General features: G+C 43.6%; 2 protein-coding genes across 5 annotated transcripts in view; one reads left to right on the top strand and one right to left on the bottom strand.

The window, feature by feature from the left end:
• P2RX7 (purinergic receptor P2X 7) overlaps positions 1–15,214 on the bottom strand; it is a 54,558-nt gene extending 39,344 nt beyond the window's left edge. For 3 of the 4 annotated variants that reach the window (XR_014234529.1, XM_082355942.1, XM_082355944.1), the window contains exon 1: positions 14,385–15,214. Coding sequence is in view for 2 of the 4 variants with exons in the window: in XM_082355942.1 (XP_082212068.1) it covers positions 14,385–14,509 (125 nt within the window). In the remaining 2 variants the exon portion in view is untranslated. The remainder of the gene's footprint in view (positions 1–14,384) is intronic. The other variant, XM_082355943.1, reaches the window with a different exon arrangement.
• IFT81 (intraflagellar transport 81) overlaps positions 1–23,684 on the top strand; it is a 201,694-nt gene that overhangs the window by 66,724 nt on the left and 111,286 nt on the right. The window lies entirely within an intron of this gene.

Below are 23,684 nucleotides of genomic sequence, written 5' to 3'. Positions count from 1 at the left end.
GAACAAAAAATTTCACAATTTGTATGGAAACACAAAAGACCCCGAATAGCCAAAGCAATCTTGAGAACGAAAAATGGAGCTGGAGGAATCAGGCTCCCTGACTTCAGACTATATTACAAAGCTACAGTAATCAAGACAGTTTGGTACTGGCACAAAAACAGAAATATTGATCAATGGAACAGGATAGAAAGCCCAGAGATAAACCCACGCACATATGGTCACCTTATCTTTGATAAAGGAGGCAAGCATATACAGTGGAGAAAAGACAGCCTCTTCAATAAGTGGTGCTGGGAAAATTGGACAGATACATGTAAAAGTATGAAATTAGAACACTCCCTGACACCATGCACAAAAATAAACTCAAAATGGATTAAAGACCTAAGTGTAAGACCAGACACTATCAAACTCTTAGAGGAAAACATAGGCAGAACACTCTATGACATACATCACAGCAAGATTCTTTTTGACCCAGCTCCCAGAGAAATGGAAATAAGAACACAAATAAACAAATGGGACCTAATGAAACTTAAAAGCTTTTGCACAGCAAAGGAAACCATAAACAAGACCAAAAGACAACCCTCAGAATGGGAGAAAATATTTGCAAATGAAGCAACTGACAAAGGATTAATCTCCAAGATTTACAAGCAGCTCATGCAGCTCAATAACAAAAAAACGAACAACCCAATCCAAAAATGGGCAGAAGACCTAAATAGACATTTCTCCAAAGAAGATATACAGATGGCCTACAGACACATGAAAGAATGCTCAACATCACTAATCATTAGAGAAATGCAAATCAAAACTACAATGAGATATCATCTCACACCGGTCAGAATGGCCATCATCAAAAAATCTAGAAACAATAAATGCTGGAGAGGGTGTGGAGGAAAGGGAACTCTCTTGCACTGTTGGTGGGAATGTAAATTGATACAGCCACTATGGAGAACAGTATGGAGGTTCCTTAAAAAACTACAAATAGAACTACCATACGATCCAGCAATCCCACTACTGGGCATATACCCTGAGAAAACCATAGTTCAAAAAGAGTCATGTACCAAAATGTTCATTGCAGCTCTATTTACAATAGCCAGGACATGGAAGCAACCTAAATGTCCATCGACAGATGAATGGATAAAGAAGATGTGGCACATATATACAATGGAATATTACTCAGCCATAAAAAGGAACGAAATTGAGTCATTTGTTGAGACGTGGATGGATCTAGAGACTGTCATACAGAGTGAAGTAAGTCAGAAAGAGAAAAACAAATAACATATATTAACGCATATATGTGGAACCTAGAAAATGGTACAGATGAACCATTTTTCAGGGCAGAAATTGAGACACAGAAGTAGAGAAGAAAACGTATGGATCCCAAGGGGGGAAAGCAGCGGTGGGTGGGGGGTTGGTGTGATGAACTGGGGATTGGGATTCACATGTATACACTGATGTGTATAAAATGGATGACTAATAAGGACCTGCTGTATAAAAAATAAATTAAATTAAATTAAAAAAGGAAAAAATATTTTTTATAGATATAGACATACATTGTAGAAATATTAAAACAAACATAGAATGACAAACACCAAATTCAGGGGGCATATTTATAAGGGAAGAGGAAAGAGAATGAGATAAAGGCTAGGTTTTCAGGGAGCAAAAACTGGGTTAGTAATTAAGTTGGATGGTCCTACCTGAGTGTTTATTATTCTCGATATATTTTCGTATTTCTATAACATTCATCAAAAAAGAAAGCTCATCAAGAAAGACGTTGGGTGGGCCTTCCCTGGTGGTGCAGTGGGTAAGAATCCACCTGTCAATGCAGGGGACACGGGTTCAAGCCCTGGTCCGGGAAGATCCCACATGCCACGGAGCAAATAAGCCCATGCGCCACAATTACTGAGCCTGTGCTCTAGAGCCCGCGAGCCACAACTACTGAAGCCCGCACGCCTAGAGCCCGTGCTCCGCAACAAGAGAAGCCACCGCGATGAGAAGCCCGCACACCACAACAAAGAGTAGCCCCCGCTTGCTGCAACTAGAGAAAGCCTGCACTCAGCAACAAAGATCCAACGTAGCCAAAATTAAATAAAAATAAATTCATAAAAAAAAAAAAAAGACTCCACGCTCCCAATGCAGGGGGCCTGGGTTTGATCCCTGGTTGGGAAACTATATCCCACATGCATGCCGCAACTAAGAGTCTGCATGCCACAACTAAGAGTCCGCATGCTGCAACTAAAGATCCCACATGCTGAAACGAAGATCCCACGTGCCGCAGTTAAGACCTGGTGCAGCCTAAATAAATAAATATATTTTTTAAAAAAAGAAAGACGTTGGGCCAGAGATCCAGATTTGAGATCCAATCAGCATATATGAGACAGAGCTATTCAATGTAATTCCATAGACAAATACGATAATACTTACTCAACAATATATTTCAGTCTAGCATCACAATGTGCACATGTATGTGCAATGTTCTTTTGTGCTGGATGCTGCAACAGCCTCCCAGTATAACGCTGGGTCAGTTTGGCCCTCCATTTGGGAAGCTCAGTCTCTCATATTCATCCCCAAATGCACAACATGTTATAGATCAGCCTTAATGGAATCCAACCCTCTCATAAATCAGAAAACTTGCCTTTATATAATAATGAACATATCATTTTAAGAATTAAAATGCTTCAGAGATGCGTCAAAGGAAAAAAAAAGGAAGAGAAAGAGTTCGCAGTATCCTGCCCTATGGAAAGAACATTCTAACGACTGTCCCAGCAGCTCTCTCCTGACCTGCTTGGTGACTCAGACAAGCCATTCCACCTCTCTGGGCCGTGGATTTAGTCCCTGAATGAGGGGATTACTGCCTGGTTCCCTAATCCCTATGACCTTTCGGCTCTAAGAAGCTACTATTCTCTGCCTTCTGAAGAGGGCAAAACCACTGGTCCCTGGAGCGAACAGGGCAACTGGGGATTCAGCCGGGCCTTGTAGGATGAGTAGAGATGGGGGAGAGGAAAGCTGAAGAGTCTGGGAAGGTGGAAGAGAATGAATGTGATAGAAGCCTGGGTCCTCACAGGCCAGGCTGGCTGAAGAGGAGGGCTGTAGAGGGGCAGAGGAGGGAAGGATGGAGAGTGAGGTCAGCCCGGGGAGTCCTCAGTGGCACACTGCACCCGACTCACCAGATGTAGAGCAAGGTGCCCACTATGAAGAGCTTCTTCAGAGTCCCAATCCATGAGTTTTCAATGAGAACAGCTTTCACAGACGTATGCTGGCAACTCAGGGGGAATTGACTGTACGCCATGGTAAAAGAGTCCTCAAAGCACCACGAGGAGGAAGTGCCTCTCAGCAAAGCCTGACTTGCCCTCACAGAGCTCACTGAACAAAGGTAACACTAGCATGAAAGGACGTGACCTGAAAGTGAACTACCCTTCCATCCGGTTAACTGACACTTACCCCGGGGGCCAATAGATATTTTCGTGGGCCCCCAAGAGAACCGTTGGTCCTGGACCCTCTGCGCCTCGTGGAGAAGTTGAGCCTGCATCCTCTGTGTCTTATATTTAAAATCCCAAGAGAAGAATCTGATTATGTCCAACCCTGATCCATTCAGCTGTAGGGGGAGGTCAGCAAAGGGCCAGGGGCAGCCAGAGGTGCACTGAGAAGAAAGTGGAGGAGAGCCTACATCCCCAAGGCAAGTTAAATGCCGGTTGTATTAGTTTCCCATTGCTGCTGTAACAAACCACCATGAACTTAGTGACTTAAAATAACAGAAATTTTTTTCTCTTAGTTTGGGGGTCAGATGCCTAAAATCATTCTTACAGGACTAAAATCAAGGTGATGGCAGGCCTGGTCCCTTCTGGAGCTCCACTAGAGAGTCTGTTCACATCTCTTCCAGCTTCTGGAGACTGCCTTGGCCTCCCTGGGCTCACAGCCCCATCACTCCAACCTCAGCTCCTCTTGTCACATCTCCTTTTTTTGATTTTGACCCTCTTGCCTCCCCTTTATAAGGACTCTTGTGATCACACTGGGGCCCCTCAGATAATTAAGAATAATCTGTCCATCTTGAGACCTTGAACTTAATCACATCTGCAAAGTTCCTTTTGCCACAGAAGGTGACATATTCACAAGTTCCAGAGATTAGGACATGGAGATTTTGGTGTAGGGCGGGGAGGCATTATTCAGCCTGTTCTACTCTGCCCTGCCTTTCCTTGAGCTAGCTAGTGAGAGGGTTCAGTTTCTTGTTACCGACAGCTTGGCTAAGACATCACCTGCCCTTCTAATACCCTTTGACTATTGCACTTCTTCTCCACCATCTAGTATACCTGGAAAACCCTTCCTTTTCATACTTCCCAAACTATGTCTCCCTCGTTCAAAAAACGCCTACTACAGAACACAATACTTTCTACGCATCCTACTGTATGGAGAGCAGAGAGTGAGTCCTAACCTATTAGTTAACGTTTACCAGCTAGAGGAAATATAATGGATACATGTAAAGGCATTGAGCTCCAAAACTCAGTTATGCAAATACAGGCCATGGACCACCCAGATTGGCAGAGGTTTATCTTAGAGGCTCAAAATTTTAAATAACTCTAAACCCATATTAACCAATGTTGTGTTATATCATCTAGAAAACAAAACCCAAAAAACTAGTGTTGTCTAAAACTTTGGTGAGAGAAGTAGAATATTCCACTTGAGGGTGGTGATAAGCCAATGCCCTATGCCCTAATTAGGCAGCAAGCAGTAGGAGCCCCGAGTTCAGGTCTTATAAGCCACATTTTTAAAGAGAATCCCTTTTGCTGTTGTAAAAGTGGAAGTTTCACAGAAAAGCACAAAGAACGTGAAAAGGTTCCAACGTTCTCCCTCCCAGAGGTTATCACTGTTGAAACTTTGAGAGTATCTTCCAGATGTCTCTTTATGCCCCCACCTAGACACACAAACATGGCCACGCTCTACATGCTATTATGTAACCTGCTGTTTTTACTCAATAATATGTTATTAACTCTTTCCACAACAGTATTGATAAATGTATGATAAAGATAGATCTATGATATGTAACCACTTTGAATAGTTACGGAGTATTCTAGTATTCAAGTTGGAACATAAGAAATTGCCCATTTTGTAGACCAAAACAGTAGAATATTGGCAATTTCATACGGTTCAGCCTAAGAAATGAATTGTGAAAATTTGCTAGCTGGTCTCTTACTGATGGATATTTAAATGGAAATTTTGTTCATTTTTCCCACTTATAAACGTTTTTGATAATCTTGATATAGCTTTTACTACATGCCAAGCACTCTTCTAAGCGTATATTAATAACAAATATTAACTCTTTCAATCCTAACCTCCCCAAAAATAATCCTGTAAAGAAGCTATAGTATTACCCCCACCTTATAGCGGAAAAAACTGTGGCACAGAGAAAGTGTGCCCAAGTTCACATAGTGCTATAGACTGAATGTTTGAGACCCCCCAAAATTCATAAGTTGAAACCTAACCCCTATGCGTTTGTATGAGGAGGTGGGGCCTTTGGGAAGTGAATAGGTCATGAAGGTGGAGCCCTTACGAATGGGATTAGTGCCCTTATAAAAGAGGCCCCAGAAAAACTTCACCTCTTCTGCCATGTGAGGATACAGCAAAAAGATGACCATCTATGAACCAGGAAGTGGGTTCTCACCAGATACCATATCTGCTGGTGCATTGATCTTGGAATTTCCAGCTTCTAGAACCATGAGAAATAAATTTCTGTTGTTTATAAGCTACTCAGTCTATGGCATTTTGTTACAGTGGCCCCAGTGAACTAAGACACATAGTAAGTAGCAACACTGGCTCCACAGCTTATGCTCTTTTGTGTGCTATTGTAAATGGAATTGTTTTCTTAATTTCTTTTTTAGATTGCTCATTGTTGGTGTATAGAAACACACTGATTTTTGTGTGTTGATCTTGTACCTTGAAAATTGATTGATTAGTTTATTAACTTTAACATTTTTTTGTGAATTCTTTGTGATTCTCCATGTATAGGATCTTATCATCTAAGTACAGTTTATGTCTTCCTTTCCAATTTGGATGCCTTTTATTTCTTTTTCTTGCTTAATTGTTCTAGCTAGAATGTCCAGTACAGTGTCAAATAACAGGCATTTCAGTGGTGAAAACAGGCATCTTTGTCTTGTTCTTGATCTTTGGGGGCAGGGGGAAGCCCTCAGTCTTTTACCACTGAGGCTCGGTCTGTTGTCTCTCTCTGTTTTTTAAAATATTCATTTATTTATTTGGCTGCGCCGTGTGTTAATTGTGGTACGCGGGATCTTCGTTGCGGCATGCAGGATCTTTATCTGCGGCATGCAGGCTCTTAGTTGCGGCCTGTGGGATCTAGTTCCCTGACCAGGGATCGAACCTGGGCCCCCTGCATTGGGAGCGCAGATCTTAACCACTGGACCACCAGGGAAGTCCCTCACTCTGTTCTCTTAAACACTATGCTTCATTGCCTCTCCACTCTCCTCTTTCATGTTGCCAGGCACATATTTACGCAAGAATCTTTTCACACCTGAGGTAAATTTACACCTTTTAAAATAAATTTCTGGGTCAAAGGATGTGCACATTTTTTATCTTTTTTTTTATCAGTTTTTTTTTTAATTTATTTATTACTTATTTATTATTTATTTTTGGCTGTGTTGGGTCTTCGTTTCTGTGCCAGGGCTTTCTCCAGTTGCAGCAAGTGGGGGCCACTCTTCATCGCGGTGCGCGGGCTTCTCACTGTCGCGGCCTCTCTTGTTGCGGAGCACAGGCTCCAGACACGCAGGCTCAGTAGTTGTGGCTTACGGGCCTAGTTGCTCCGTGGCATGTGGGATCTTCCAAGACCAGGGCTCAAACCCGTGTCCCCTGCATTGGCAGGCAGATTCTCAACCACTGCGCCACTAGGGAAGCCCCACATTTTTTATCTTGATTCATTTTGCCAAACCACAAAAGCTTGAAGCACTTCATGTTTTCACCAGCAAAGCAAGAGTGCATGCACCACAACCCTCAGAATGGGAGAAAATATTTGCAAACGAAGCAGCTGACAAAGGATTAATCTCCAAAATATACAAGTAGCTCATGCAGCTCAATATCACAAAAAACACAACCCAATCCAAAAATGGACGGAAGACCTAAATAGACATTTCTCCAAAGAAGACATACAGATGGCCAACAAACACATGAAAAGATGCTCAACGTCACTAATCATTAGAGAAATGCAAATCAAAACCACAATGAGATATCACCTCACACCGGTCAGAATGGCCATCATTAAAATCTAGAAACAATAAATGCTGGAGAGGGTATAGAGAAAAGGGAGCCTTCCTGCACTGTTGGTGGGAATGTAAATTGATACAGCCACTATGGAGAACAGTATGGAGGTTCCTTAAAAAATGAAAAATAGAACTACCATATGACCCAGCCATCCCACTACTGGGCATATACTCTGAGAAAATTAAAAAAGATACATGTTCCACAATGTTCATTGCAACACTATTTACAATAGCCAGGACATGGAAACAACCTAAATGTCCATTGACAGATGAATGGATAAAAAAGATGCGACACATACATACAATGGAATATTACTCAGCCATAAAAAGGAACGAAATTGAGTTATTTGTAGTGAGGTAGATGGACCTAGAGTCTGTCATACAGAGTGAAGTAAGTCAGAAAGAGAAAAACGAATACTATATGCTAATGCATATATATGGAATCTAGAAAAATGGTACTGATGAACCTAGTGGTAGGGCAGGAATAAAGATGCAGATGTTGAGAACGGACTTGAGGACACAGGGGGGAAGGGGAGGCTGGGACGTAGTGAGAGAGTAACATTAACATATATACACTACCAAATGTAAAATAGATAGTTAGTGGGAAGCAGCCGCATAGGACAGGGAGATCAGCTCGGTGCTTTGTGATGCAGACATTTGGAAAGTGTCCAGTAGAAAAGGGACCACAGGGCAGAACTCTAATCAAAAGGGAAAAATTACAGGGAGATAGATTTTGGTTCAATGTAAGGAAGAAATGTCTAACAATTAGAACAGTCCCAGAACAGAACAAGCTTTCCTTGTGGTTGCTAGTTGGTGACGACAGCAATGATGATGATGATGATGATGGTATCGATGACGATGACAGCGTGATGATAATTTTCATTTATCTCATCATCTCCTTTTCTCTCGAGTCTCCTCTCCATCTGCATTTCAACATCATTTCCCAATTTAAAAATAAACCCTCCCTCGACCCCACATTCTTCTCCTTCTACCACTTGATTCCTCTCTTCTCCTTTGTAGCCAAGTCCCTTGATAAAGTGAGTCACCACATCCATTTCCGCATCTCCATTCACTCCTCTGCTCACTCCAGTCTGGCTCCCCCCCCGCCAGAACGTCTATAAAGCCTCTCGTGCCCAGTAAACAACACCACCATCGCTAAATCCAATAGACACGCCACAGACCTGTCAGATTCTCAGCAGCATTTGACACCAGTGACCATGCACCACCCCCCTGCCTCCCCTTCTTCCCTCAGCTTCCCAGAATCCACATTCTCCTGACTTCCTTTGGTTCCCCACGTTCGCCCTTTCTGAGAATCCTTTGGAGACCTCTGTGCTTCCCATCATTTAAAGGTTAGCATTCCTTAGGGGTCTGTTCTAAGCCCTCTTGCCTTCTCACCTACATCCTCTCTTGCTGGTCAGTTGCAGCTACTTCCATAGTTCTAGTTACCATTTGTATGCTGGTGATATGTAAATCTACATCTCCAGCTCCAGATTCATATATCCAACTAAGCATTTGTATTTGTATGTCCCATAGATATGTCAAGCTCAGTGCCTTCAGTTCTGAATTCATCTTCCACCCTAAATGGGCTTTTTTCCCTCACATTTCCTATCCCCATAAGTTCTTCCACCACTCAATTGCCCAAGCCAGAACATGGCACACTCCCTGATTCATCCTTTCCCTCATTCCCCCAGTCCATTCAATTGTCAATTTTTTTTGTTTTATCTTCCTAATGTTATTCAAAACAGTCTACTTCTCTCCTCTACCACTGTCAGCTCCTCAGTCCAGATCACCATTAACTCACCTGGATGACCCAATAGCCTCCTAAATTGTCTCCCTCCCTCCGTTTGTACTCTTACCTCCTCCATTCTCTGCAGTACTTTAGTGGGAGCTTGGACTCTGGGGTGAGATACTTGGGTTCAACATTGGCTCTACCACTTACTACCTACATGACTTTATGTAAGTAACTTAGCCTTTCTGAGTCATCATTTCTTCTTCTATAATTAGGGGATATTAGTATTATATTGGCCAGGGTTTCTAGTTCTAAACAACAGAGTTCACTCTGCCTAGAGTAAGAAGAGAGATTGTCTAGAAAAGGCAAATCTGTAGAGGCGGGGAATAGATTAGTGGTTGCCTGGGTCCAGGGGGTGGGAATGGGGAGTGACTGCAAATGGGAATGAGGGATCTTACTGGGGTGATGAAATGTTCTAAAACTGGATTATGATGATGGTTGTACAACTTGGCAAATTTACTAAAAATCATTGAAGTGTATGCTTAAAATGGGTGATTTTATGATATATAAATTTATACCCCAATAAAGTTGTTAAAAAATAAAGGAAGAAAGAGATTTTAAAGGACATTAGGCAGTTCTTACAATCTCTTGGAGGACCAAAAACCAGGATTGCTGAGACACTACACAGCCAGGAACAACACCCAGAGAACAGGGACTGTTCCAAAGAAAAGACTCGGCCAGCCACTGCTAAGCCCTAAGGTGGGAACTCATGCCAATAATGTTTGGGAATGAGTGCCAGAATCTTAGTCACTGCCATCCCGATGAGCTGCATGCCTGGGGCTATGCCTCCTATAGTAGGCTGAATAATGGCACCAAAGCTATGAGGTCCTAATCCCCAGAATTTATAACTGTTACCCTATTTGGGAAAAGGGTCTTTACAGATGTGATTAAGTTAAGGACTTTTAGATGGTGAGATTATCCTGGATTATCAAGGTAGGCCCTACATGCCATCATATGTGTTCTTATAAGAGAGAGACAGAGGGAGATTTCATGCACGCGCACACACACACACACACACACATACAGGAGAAAGTTTTGTGAAGGTGGAGCAGAGTCAAGGATGCTGGCCTTGAAGATTGGAGTGATGTGATAACAAGCCAAGGAACACAGGCCACCCCTAGAACCTGGAAGAGGCAAGGAAGGATTCTCCCCTGGAGCCTTGGAGGGAGCGTGGCCCTGCCGACACCTTGATTTTGGCCCAGTGATACTGATTTTAGACGTCTCTAGAACTGTGAAAGAATAAATCGTTGTTTTAAGTTACCAAGTTTGTGGTTAATTGTTACAGCAGTGACAGGCAACTGACAACTGGGCAAGAGAACAAGTGGAGGTCCACATACTGCTTATTCAGACATTTAAAAGTCATAACAGACTTTTTTTTTTGGTATAAATTCATTTATTTTTATTTTTGGCTGCGTTGGGTCTTCGTTGCTGCATGCGGGCTTTCTCTAGTTGCAGTGAGCAGGGGCTACTCTTTGTGGCAGTGCGTGGGCTTTTCATCATGGTGGTTTCTCTTGTTGCGGACCATGGGCTCTAGGCATGCGGGCTTCAGTAGTTGTGGCGCGTGGGCTCAGTAGTTGTGGCTCGCGGGCTCTAGAGCACAGGCTCAGTAGTTGTGGTGCACGGGCTTAGTTGCTCTGCGGCATGTGGGATCTTCCTGGACAAGGGCTCAAACCCGTGTCCCCTGCATTGGCAGGTGGATTCTTAACCACTGCGCCACCAGGGAAGTCCCTAAAAGTCATAACAGACTTTAAAATGAAACATGTTTTTTCATCTACCCTGACATACCTTCATTACAACCTGGAAGGCCAGATTCATGTTTAGAATTCTTGGACTCCTCAGAATTCTGTGCCAGAACTTGGAAGCATTGGTTGAAGAGGCCTCTGACCCTTAGCCCTTAGCCCACCCCCCTTCTCATCTCACTCTGGCTCCTCCCAGCTCTGTGAGGGCCCCGTGCACCTGTGTACGGATACCGTGCACTGTATGCCTAAGCCCCCTCCACACCCTCCACCTGCATTCAGCTGCCCCTTGGCCACCCCTTGATCTCAGGAGCATGCCCCGGGTGCTGTGGTCTTCTCTCAAGAGGATAAATCTGGGAAAAGGTTAAGGGCCATTTGGGAAGAGAATTCTGGGGTCCTACATACCGAGCATGGTGGGATGGGGGGAGTGCATCCAGTGCTCTGGATTGGCACATTCTGCCCCTGAGGCAGCAGACTTCTAAGGGGACACCAATATTTCCTGTATCCTGGCATACACACCCTGCCTAATCCCCCAAACTTTGAGTATGATGGAAATGCTTCCACAATTAGATTATACTATACAGTTGACCTGAAGCTAGCAAGATCATCTGGGTGGGCCTGACCCAAACACATGAGTCCTTTAAAAGCAGAGAATTTCCTTTGGCTGGTCCCAGAAGAGAGGTCAAAGATTTGAGGCATGAGAACATTGTATATCATCACTGGCTTGAAGATGGAAGGGGCCACATGGTAAATAGTGCAAGTGGTCTCTAGGATCTGAGAGTGGCCCCTGGCTGACAGAGCTCTGAATCCCATGATGGCATGGGATTGAATTCTACCAACAGGAAGAATGAGCCTAGAAGTGAATTTTCTCCCAGAGTCGCAAAGTGAGAACTCAGCACAGCTGACACTTTGATTTCAAGCTTGTGAGACCCTGAGCAGAGCACCCAGTCACACCAGGCCCAAACTGCTGATCTACAGAACTGTGAGCTAATAAGTGATGGTGTTTTAGGCCACTGAGTTTGTGGTAATTTGTTACGCAGCAACAGAAAACTAATACAGCCCCACAGGTTCCTTACTCCATGGGGAAGCTCGCAGCTAGCGGAGGGCCAGGGTGGGATCTCTAAAGTGTGGGGTCCAGGAAGCAGTCCCTATTGTGTAGGTCAAGGCTGGTACTGCCCCCATACATTCCTTAAGATGAATTCTCATGCCCAGCACCCTATGCTATTTCCTGTGTACCAAAGTGTTGTTGCATGGTGCGTATGTTTGAAAAGCTTGGGTCTCAAAGGTGAAGGTGAAGGAGCTGGCTTATTTTAGGGGACATGTTGAGTGGAAAATGTTCACAGGTAGGGAAGCAAGATGCTCACTCTATGAGAAACGTGTGAGAACAGAAACTGACTGAGGGAACCCCATCTCACGTTTACTCTGGGGCACCCAATTGCTGAGTCATTGCACTGTTTAAATTGTGCTCTCTCTTCATGCTCCTGTGGAACATGTACAACTGAATCTGAGGGAATTAAATGCTCGTAAGTAAAGATTCCACCATATGAAAGAAAAATATCATTATAAGGTGTTCTCATAATAATCTGTTCGTATATATACAGCAATCTTCTTTTAAGACATTGCGTGCTAGACCCAAGAATACCAGGAAGCCGCATCACAATGTGGAATTGTGACATATGATCTATGTATTGATTCATAAGGGAGAATTTACTAACTATATTCTTTATTATCCATTCTGTGATATCTGGTCTAAGTAATATGTCTTTAGAATTTTAATATACATGCTTATTATTTAATATTTGTTGCATAGAAAACATATGACTCAAATAATGATAATCCTAATAATATCAGATGAGGAACCAAGGCTCATAAAGGTGAAGGAGTTTTGAATCCACATTTCCAGATCTGAAATCCCAAGCTTGGGCATGATTACCTTGAGGGTCAAAGGAGAGAGTGTATATGAAAGTACCTATTATATTCAAAAAGATTAGTTTTAAAAAATAGCTACCATTTGTGAAGCTCTTACCCTATGCTAGGCATTGATAAGAGCTTGTCATGCCTTTTCTTGTATAATTATCACAACAACTCTATGAACAGATGCGAAACTGAGGCTCAGAGAGGTTAAGTGACTTGGTCAAGGAAACTTAGCCAGGTTTATGAAATAAGTTGCTTTAACTTTTAGCTGGTAAACTGCATTGTCTCCCTAATAGATGCAAGTTATCATCATCATCACCACCACCATCACAAAGAACAAGGAGGCATTAGCCATTAGGGAAATACGAATCAAAATCACAGCGAGATACTCACTAGGATGCCTATAATCCAAAAGAGAGACAATAGCAAGTGATGATGAAGATGTGAAGGAACTGGACGTACATTGTTGGTGGGAATATGAAATGGTGCAGCCACTGTGAAAAACAACTGGGTAGTTTCTCAAAAGATTAAAATTAGAGTTTACCAAGCGATCCACCGATTCCATTTTTAGGTACATACCCAAGGAAACTGAAGACATGTTCATACAAAAATGTGTACACAAATGTTCACAGCAGCATCGTTCATCACAGCCGAAAATTGGAAACAACCCAAATTTCCACCCAAAAGTGGTATATCCATATAATGGAGTATTACTCAGCCAAAAAAAAAAAGGAATGCAGTAGAGATACATATTCCAACATGGATGAACCTTGAAAACATAATGCTAAGTGGAAGAAGCCAGACATAAATGATCCATTTATAATGAAATATCCAGAATATGCAAATCCATAGAGACAGAAAGTAAATCAGTGGGTGCCTGGAGCTGCAGGGGAATAGGAGGATTGAGAGTGATGGTTAAGGGATGAGGGAGAGTGATGGTTAAGGGATGAGGGAGAGTGATGGTTAAGGGATGAGGGAGAGTGATGGTTAAGGGATGAGGGAGAGTGATGGTTAAGGGATGAGGGAGAGTGATGGTTAAGGGATGAGGGAGAGTGATGGTTAAGTGATGGTTAAGGGATGTTTTTTTTTTGAGGTGATGAAAATATTCTAAAATTGATTGTGGTGATGGTTGCACAACTCTTTGAATATACTAAAAACTACTGAATTACACACTTTAAATGAGTGAGTTGAATGGTATGTGAATTATATCTCAATAAGCTTGTTAAACAAATAAAGAGCAAGGACCTGCTGACCCTGGCGAGGACCTAAAGTTACATTTACAGGTCTGGTCCTGTTCCTCCCCCTAAGCGGTGATGACTCATGTAGATGCCAGCATTACCACCAGGCATGCCCTGAATCCTTGACTCCTCCCTGGGAATCCAGGATGTTGCCCTGCATTTTCCCACCTGCCCCAGGCATGCCCTGCCCAGCTCGCCCCAGCAGTCCTGGGTTAGAACCCAAAGTGTCACCCTCCCTTCTCGTGGCTTCCCCCTGCAGGAGACTGGCGCTACTTCCTCCCGCCTGCTGCTTCCTCCTCCGACTCCCACTCCTCCCCAGCTTGCTGTGAGCCTCATGTCTCAGATTTTAAAACCACAGGGAATTCAGGATGTGCACAGGAAGCTGGACCTTGAGGTTTTCTGTGCTGCCAGCCACTGCAGAGATTTAGGGTCATCCCCACAGCCCACTTACCTAATGTAGGAAAAGAACAACACATGGAAGAACCATTTAATGGTGCCATAATTCGTGCTCTGGATCCGGATGACTTTGTATGTCTCATACTGGAAGACATCGTTCCAGCTGCAACAGGCTGTCATGGTGAGAGGCTCGCTCTCCACTCGGGGCTGGACCAGGGCTCAACCCTCCCAGACCGGCCACAGCAGACCCACCAGTAAGTGGAAAATGAAACGTCCTTATTCTTAGCAGGAGCCTTTAAGTTTGAGTTCCTCCAATGATGGCAGAGTCGGGGCGGGCACTGGCAGCTGCCCAAGATGTGGCTGGGAATAAACAAGAAAAGCCAAGTCCAACAGGCCCAGCTGGCAGATGTCCCCGCCCCAGCCGGCCTCCCCCGGATGCCTGCACAAAGATGGTGTTCAAAGGAAAGGCATTTTAAGAATTCTGCCTCATCCCCTTTTTCCTTTCACTTTTTTTGGGGTCATTTCAGTTGGGGTAAAGGGGCAGCCCTTCAAATGTCAGGAGACCCAGTGCTTCCACTGTGCCTTAGGAAAGAGCCTAGATCTTTCCATTGCCTCAAGCCCCACTCAGAGACTGATTAGTTCATTTCTGCAACCATTTATTCAGCCCCAGATGTATGTGAACACTGGATGAATGAAGGTATCCCCCCTCCTTCCTCCCTCATGTCCTCACAACACTCTGGTTTGTAGAGGAGGAATTAGATTTGCTGGGGGCTGGGTTTGGGGGAGGACTTTATTGCTATGCTGGATATTTCCTGCCTGACCCTCAAGATCCACTTTCCACTCTGCTCTATTCCCCCGGGGGGGTCAACCCATGACCTAGCCAAACCTGCCATCCAACAAAATTAGGTTTATTGACCCATTCAGTGAGGGAGTATACATCATCAAACAAAGGGATAGAGTTATCATCAGATTCTGGGGAAGGTGGAGTTTAGATCAAATTTAAATGAAATCAAGTTTTCACAGGTTCAGAGCAAAGCAGTTTTATATAAAACGGTCAACTTTAGATCTGGATTGCAAAGTGGACCCAGGGCCCTGTTTCCTTGGAAGCAATAATGCTAAGATAGATGTTGATTGTTGTTTCCAGAAACCCATTATCTGAGGCTCTTCACCTGAGCTGCAAATCGAGGCTGCCTCTCTGTTTCAAGGTGACTAAGATCCTCCAGGCAAAACAGGAACATTTCCTTCTTACAGATGCAATTTCAAATAGTAAAGTTTGTGATAGTCCATGATTTTAGAGGAGGATGTTTCTCAGTAAGTAACAAAGTAGCAGTCACTCACTCAAAGATGGGGGCTATTATCACCTTACAGCTACACAGAAATACTGTTTCATGTTCCCTCTGCTGTGGACTTAATCCATTTCTGCTCTTCCTGCCTGTGGAATGTGGTTAAGACTCCGCGCTCCCAATGCAGGGTGCCCGGGTTCCATCCCTGGTCAGCCCGCATGCCACAACTAAAAGATCCTGCATGCCACAACTAAGATCCCACACGCGGCAACAAAAATCCTGCATGCCACAACTAAGACCCAGCACAGCCAAATAAATAAATAAATACTAAAAAAAAAATCCAATGGTCTCTGGGGAGGGAACAAGGGGATTAGTCAGTGTCAAGAGACTTACTTATCACCTTTCTATGAAGTTTTCTCCACCATATGTATGCATTACTTAAAAAAAACAAAAAACAAAAAAAAACACTGATAGATTTTTTTAAATTTTTTTTTTATTTTTTAGATTTTTAAAAGCTGTATCTCCAGACCAAACCTGCCTTTTGAGCTCCACACCTGTAGTCTATGAACCTCCAGACCTAAATATCCCGCAGACACTTCAAATCACAACTTAAAAATGGAACACTTTCCCATAAAATAATAGTGTGAGCAAGGACTAATGAGAGCAAGAGAGTGGAGACAGTAGTTGTGGGCTACTTTTCCTGTTAGCTTGGCTATGTGAGAAGAGGGGTAAGGGTGATTTTTAATGGGGGTCATAGAGTCTAGAGAAGATTGGTGCGTGTGGTTAAGATGGAAACATTTGAGCCATTCAAAGATGTTCAAAGTGGAATGTCAAGAACAGTGGTCTGTTTCTTTGTGAAGTAGGAACTCAGGTCATGAATGGAACAGAGGTTGGAGGGCTTGGGTGAATTTCTCTTAGTCAAGTGTGTGTGTGTGTGTGTGTGTGTGTGTGTGTGTGTGTGTTTCTGGTTACAGGTCAGAAAATCAAGTGACTTTCTTCAGAAAAAAAGCAAGTTTTTTTGAGGAAACACTGTTATCTCACAGAACTCAAATGCATGAAATGTGGCTCCAAATCGTGAGAACCCATGATTAGAACAGGAAACTAAAACGTCCCGCGCTGAGGCTGCTCTTTCAATTTGCCTGAAGCTGTGAGGTCCCACCTCTGCCTGTCTCTCTGTCCACCCACAATGTGTCTCTCTAAACACTGGCCATCTCTTCTTCTCTGAGGACATGTGGCCAAACAAGGCTATCATGGTTAGATGTCCACGTGAAAGTTCAAGTGAAAGCCCAGATCAATGCCCAATTCCAGAATCCCAGGGGAGTGAATCTGATTGTTCTGGCTATTTATCTCTGGTCCAATCAGCTATGGCTGTGGGTGGGGTCACAGAACAAATACAGCATCAGGGGCCCTGCCTTGGTGAGGAGAGGGAGGGGAGGGAGGACTGGGAGGAAGAAAGAATGGAAGGAGGGAGAGAGAGAGGTGTGGCTCTCAGAGAATAGAGGCTCCTAGGCTGGGGGACTCTGGTTAAATACCCCAGCCCCTCTCTCTCGGGTGGGACAATTCCAAGGCAGCCTAGGCAGTCTCCCAGAGGTCCCTAGTGAGTTTGGGCCCCAGATGCCCACAGCAGTGACATGCTGCTTCCTGTATTGGCTGCCTTCCCTTCCTTCCCTGTGCCACTTCCCCACTCCCCTTCCTGGCCTCACCCCAAATAAGCTATTTCCACCCAGGGTCTGCTTTGGGGAAACCCAGTCTATTTCAGTCTCCTGTGCTGTCGTTAAGGAGTTGGGAATTTGTTCTGAGAACAATAGGTGGACTTCTAAGCAACGTTGTGGCATGATCTTATTTGCACTTTAGTAAAATCACTCTGGCTGCACTGTGGAAGTGGATAGAAGGGGCAAGAGTGAGGCAGGGGTTCTGCCCAGGGAGGGGGCATAGTGACATGGAGGGGGGCTGAGGGCAGATCCCCGAAGAACCCAACACCAAGGAGACTAAGCAGAGGCATTAGGGAAGGCGAGGAAAACCAAGGAGGGGTGTGCACTCAGAAGCCAACCGGAGAGCAGTTCACAAATAAGCCAGGGGCCACAGGAGATATTAAGAGCGATTATAATGCTGCAGAATTAAAGGGCACTAGTGAGGAAGCTGACAAGTAACTTAATGGAACAAGATCAAGTCAAGTATTAAACCCAAAGATAGGTGGGAACTTAGCATATGATAAAAGCATTTTAAAATCAGGGGAGAAAGAAATTACTCAAAATGTGATCTCACAGCAATTGGCCAGCCATTTACAGGAGGCCGGTGGAGGGGAGGGGATGTGGTATTCTAACTTTTCGTATTTAAAAAGATGTGTAGCTGTTTGAAATGTAATAGAATCATCAAAAGTGAACAAAATCAGCTACACAAAAGGGATATTCAAGTCACCGTTCTGTTTGTGTTGCACACATTTTGCATTATGGTAGAAATGCAAAGGTAACTGGATGCCCTTTGAAATAACTCAACTGATAACTACACCACACCAGCACCTGGCTGATGCTTGGTTCTTTCTCCCACTCAGACTCCTCCTTGGTGTCAAGACTAGGTTGGAGGGACTTCCCTGGTGGCGCAGTGGTTAAGAATCCGCCTGCCAATGCAGGGGACACGGGTTTGAGCCCTGGTCCGGGAAGATCCCACATGCCATGGAGCAACTAAGCCCGTGCACCACAACTACTGAGTCGCTCTAGAGCCCGTGAGCCACAACTACTGAAGCCCGCACGCCTAGAGCCCATGCTCTGCAACAAGAGAAGCATGAGATGCCCGCAATGAGAAGCCCGTGCACCGCAATGAAGAGTAGCCCCACTTGCTGCAACTAGAGAAAAGCCCACGCGCAGCAACGAAGACCCAACGCAGCCAAAAATAAATTAAAAAAATAAAAAAGACTAGGATGGATTTGCAGTGATGATAAGATGATGATGAGAGCCTCTTACTCTCCTTCAGGAATATGTTTCAGCCAGGATTCACTGTGGTTTCTTTCTTAGTAACTGGAGCTACTAAAAAAAGCATGTCAAAATGATGTTAATTTCACCTTTCTGCATGGCAATTTCTTGTGAAACTGCCTCTCTAACCCTCTCTTCCTTCCTTCTCATCACCTAATTCATAATTCTTATAATAAGTTGGTCAAGAGTCTACTGCTTAGGGATGTCACAGAGTTAGGAGAAATACCCAGTGCCCTGGTATTCAAAAATGTTTTTCTTTGAGTTACACTAAATTGGTGCTGTCTAAGGGAGTGGCCACTAGCCATACGTGGCTATTTAAATTTAAATTAATTAAAATCAAGTGACATTTAAAATTCAGTCCCTCAGTCGCACTTGCCATTATTCCAGTGCTCAACAGCTACATGTGGCCAATGGCTACCACAGTGAAGATGTAGAACATTTCCACCACCGGAGAAAGTTCTATCAGACAGCACTGCTGACTAAATCTGTGGGATAGAGGAAAAGGTGATATACAGTTGCAAGTAAGTGAGGAAGGTGAGGGTGGTCCCAGTCAGATGGCATCTATTTTTTTGCGTGAAATAGGAGGCAGAGTTGCCTGATGAGAGAGAAAGGGAAGGCAGAGGGGTAGGAGGGTCCACGAGAGTGAAGAAGATTCAAAACAGTTGCTATGGTAACCAGGAGAAGAGAGCCAACAAGGAAAACAGGAATTCCAGGGTGGTGCTGAGAATTAAAGACTATGAATTTGTTATTGCAACAGTCTGCATGACTGAGATTATGATAAGGGCCTTCCCACCTACAGGATCCACCTCCCACCTCCACACCCAGAGACCAACCCGCTCTTGCCAAGTGGTTCAGATAGTTTTAGAGTTTGTAATCACTGATATCTACTACCTTTATTCTGGTCTTCTACATTTGTTCCAGAAACATTGTGAGCAAAGCTACGTCTCTGCCTCGCCTTCCACCTAAGTCACACTTTTCCTGGGGCTTGTGTCCCTTGCCAGCCCCACAATGCAAGGCAAGAAGCTCCTCTTTTCCCCCTAACTCAACCCAAGTACTAGGAATGTCTTGTTTCACTCAATTTATTCTGGGTGTAATTCCTGTATCCTTCTCATGGGTGCTGGATTCTTTTAATCCCAAGATCATCTCTCCACTCCACTCCATCCAAGCCAAATACACGTGCTCTTCTTGGAAACTTTTAAAATCCATTTCCTAGTCAAGAGCTGGCCACTTCAGGTGATAACTGATGTGTTCTGCAATCCTAAACACAGAGGATGGGGAAGGGTGGGGAAAACTGTCATTCTTCTTCTAATGGTGGATGGGAGAGAGGTGTTTGGGGTTTCTAGAGGACCAGGGACCTATTGTTTTCTCCATCAGTCTTAGCAGGACAGGTATGAAGACAGTATAGAAGGATATGTGGGCTTTCCTGGTGGCACAGTGGTTAAGAATCTGCCTGCCAATGCAGGGGACATGGGTTCGAGCCCTGGTACAAGAAGATCCCACATGCCGCGGAGCAACTAAGCCCGTGTGCCACAACTACTGAGCCTGCGTGCCACAGCTACTGAAGCCCATGCGCCTAGAGCCCGTGCTCCACAACAAGAGAAGCCACTGCAATGAGAAACCCGCGCACCACAGCAAAGAGTAGCCCTCGCTCGCTGCAATTAAAGAAAGCCCGCGTGCAGCAATGAAGATCCAACGCAGCCATAAATAAATAAATAAATTTTAAAAAAGAAAGAAAAGAAGGATATGTACATTGATCCAGGGCTGAGCTTTTGCTGGGAGTTAAAAACTATGTCATTTAGGGTGTTTTATGTGAAAGTAAGAGAATGCTTGACTCAAACTGGCTTAATATGAAATAAATTATTATCTTATATAGTAAGATATTGAGAGGGAGGACAAACTTCAAAGCGGGTTGATCTTGTGGCTTGACAACATCATCAAGGACCCAGGTTCTTTCTATCTCTCTGCACCACCACCTTTGTTGTTGCGTTCATCCTCAGAAAGAAAGATCATCAATTCTTTTGTCTCTTTCATGGGAAAATCTTTCCCAGAACCCCTCTCTCCCCACCTTACTCTACCCTCTAGTACTAGAATTGAGTCACATGCCTGTTCCTTTACTGACAAGGGAGAGGAAATGACCATGACCAACTTGGACCAATCACCTGTGTTCAAGTAGATATTGGGGACTCATCTATAATGTCCACTACTTGGGAACTGGCAAGAAAGTAGCTAAAGTGAGGACCACAGGATCTATGCTGGATAGAAAATGAAGTGGAGGAAGGAGGGTCCTGAGAGGGAGAAAGTAGAAGGGTCTGGGATTCTGGAGTTCAAAGAACTGCTAAGCCTGGAATAACTGAAAGAACAGAGGATACAAGAGTGTGGTCAGAGAAATGTAAGCCTTTGGAAGAAGATTAGTTCCAGGAGAAATTGAGGTCTAGGACATGGTCAAGGGAGGGGGTGGCTCAAGTAGAGTGGAGGTGAAGATCACTGGAATGAGGAGAGACAGGAGCCAAGGGGTCAGGAGTTTGGCCAAGTCTTCAGTCATTCTCATAGTCATCAAAATCATTAGTATGGTGTAGGAACTGGGATGGGGAGGAAGGATGAGCCAGATGCTAAAGTCCTCTAAGAACAAGGATTGACTGATGAGTAGACATCAGCAATGAGAAGGTATTGAAGGTGGTACACGTAGATGACTTGAGCCTCAGAGTTTAATCAAGATGAAGGACCATTGATCCAGAAATAGAGTTGAGGACCATGGGGGACACCATGAGAGTCGGAGAAGGATTTGCATCCTCTGGGGAGGGCTTCAAGGACTGTCAGGGGAGAACCAAGTTTACGGGGGGCAGGAAGTAGAAGGAACTCTGTATGCTGAGGTCATGACCTGAAAAAGAAAAGAGCATGCCTTCCACTCTTCTCTATTCCGTTCCCACAATTTGCCATGAAACCCAGAGGTGAGCCATATTTGATCCAGAGTATGAGAACTCATACTCCTCACCCACTGGTTAATAATAGAAGCAAGTCCAAAGCAACCCTTCCTAAATGTCCATTAATCCCCCGAGCTTATCAGTATCTAGGGGTGTAGCAGACACTCAGCTACTCATTTGAAATCTGCTCTCTTTTTCTTTGTTAAGAGAATCCCCAATTTTGTCCAGGTTTCAAACCTTCAGGAAAGAGAACTCTGTACCCACCTCAGGGGTATCACGTTAATCCCATTCTACCTGTGGGTGACTGGTTTAGGTAGGAACGAATATGAAAGCTAATTATGGCCACCAAAACATGAAAGTTTATTAGAGGTCTTCTAAAGAAAGATGTCATTCCTAAGAGAGAGGCATGAGAAGAAATGGTCTTTCTAATGTGACATGCTCAGGATGGCAGAGCAGAACAATGGAAAGAACTTGTTGGCACCACTGAGTTAAGTAACTCTGGAGCCATCCTACCTTAGGACTTCTTTTCTTAAATATATTGTTTAAACCATTTTAACTGGGCTTTCTTTTACTCATAGCTGAAGCATTCTGATTTAAGAAGCATTGCTAGGGAACTGCTATAAAGTTCATCAGGAGGCTGGCAGACAATACCTCTGAAGAACAGAACAGGCAGATATACAATTTATGGGGTAATTAAGGACAGTGGGCTGCATCCTTGAGGTACAGAGACAGCAGGGACTCAACTGCCAAGAGGCAGCCTGCCCAACATCCGGGATGCATCTTAAGTCCAGCACCCTGACAACCTCCCGCCACCGTCATCTTTTCCTTGATGTCCTTGCCCTGGAATCTCCTGGTCATATTTGAACTCTGGAATATGTTATCAGAATATGGCTCAGGTATCTGCTACCTTGTATACTAAAAGCCTCAATTCTCTTCCCTTTTTTAATTCTCTGTGAGAGTTCTGCCAGCTTCTCCTTTAGACCAATTAACACAAGAGATGCTCTCACTCAAATGACAGATGGGTTGACTACCTCTAACTTTCCAAAAACCAAAAACTTTTCTAAAAATTGTTGTAAAATATACATAACAAATTTTACCATTTTAACCAGTTTTTAAAAAACATTTTATTGAAGTATAGTTGATTTACAATGTTGTGTTACTTTCTGCTGTACAGCAAAGTGATTCAGTTATACATATATATATTCTTTTTCATATTCTTTTCCATTATGGCTTATCACAGGATATTGAATATAGTTCCCTGGGCTATAGAGTAGGACCTTGTTGTTTATCCATCCTATATATACCAGTTCACATCTGCTAGTCCCAAATGCCCAATCCTTCCCTCCCCAACATTTTAACCAATTTTAAGTATACAGTTCAGTGGCACTAAGTACATTCACCTTGTTGTACAACCATCACTACCATTTATCTCCAGAACTTTTTTATTATCTCAAACTGAAACTCTGTACCCATTAAACAATAACCCTTCATTCCTTCCCCCCCAGCCCCTGGCAACCACCGTTCTACTTTCTGTCCCTGTGAGTTTGACTACTCTGGGTACCTCATATAAGTGGAATCATACCATATTTGTCCTTTTGTGTCTGGCTTATTTCACTTAGCATAACGTCTTCTAGGTTCGTCCATGTTGTAACATGTCAGAATTTCATCTCTTCTTGGATTGGAAGAATTAATGTGGTTAAAATGGCCATACTGCCCAAAGCAATCTACAGATTTAATGTGATCCCTATCAAATTACCCATGACATTATTCACAGAACTAGAACAAATAATCCTAAAATTTATATGGAACCATAAAAGACCCAGAATTGCCAAAGCAATCCTAAGGAAGAAGAACAAAGGTGGAGGCATAACCCTCCCAGACTTCAGGCAATACTACAAAGCTATTCAAAGTAATATTCAACAAAATATTCAAAGTAATCAAAACTGTGTGATAGTGGCACAAAAACAGACATATGGATCAATGGAACAGAATAGAGAGCCCAGAAATAAACCCACAGTCTATTATTCTTTGACAAAGAAGGCAAGAATATACAATGGAGAAAAGTCAGTTTCTTCAGCAAGCAGTATTGGGAAAACTGGACAGCCGCATGCAAATCAATGAATTTAGAACACTCCCTCACACCATACATAAAAATAAACTCAAAGTGGCTTAAAGACTTAAA

The sequence above is a fragment of the Balaenoptera borealis genome (assembly GCF_965194805.1).
Source record: "Balaenoptera borealis genome assembly, chromosome: 14".
Lineage (NCBI taxonomy): Eukaryota > Metazoa > Chordata > Mammalia > Artiodactyla > Balaenopteridae > Balaenoptera > Balaenoptera borealis.
This window is presented reverse-complemented; position numbering and strand designations above follow the sequence as displayed.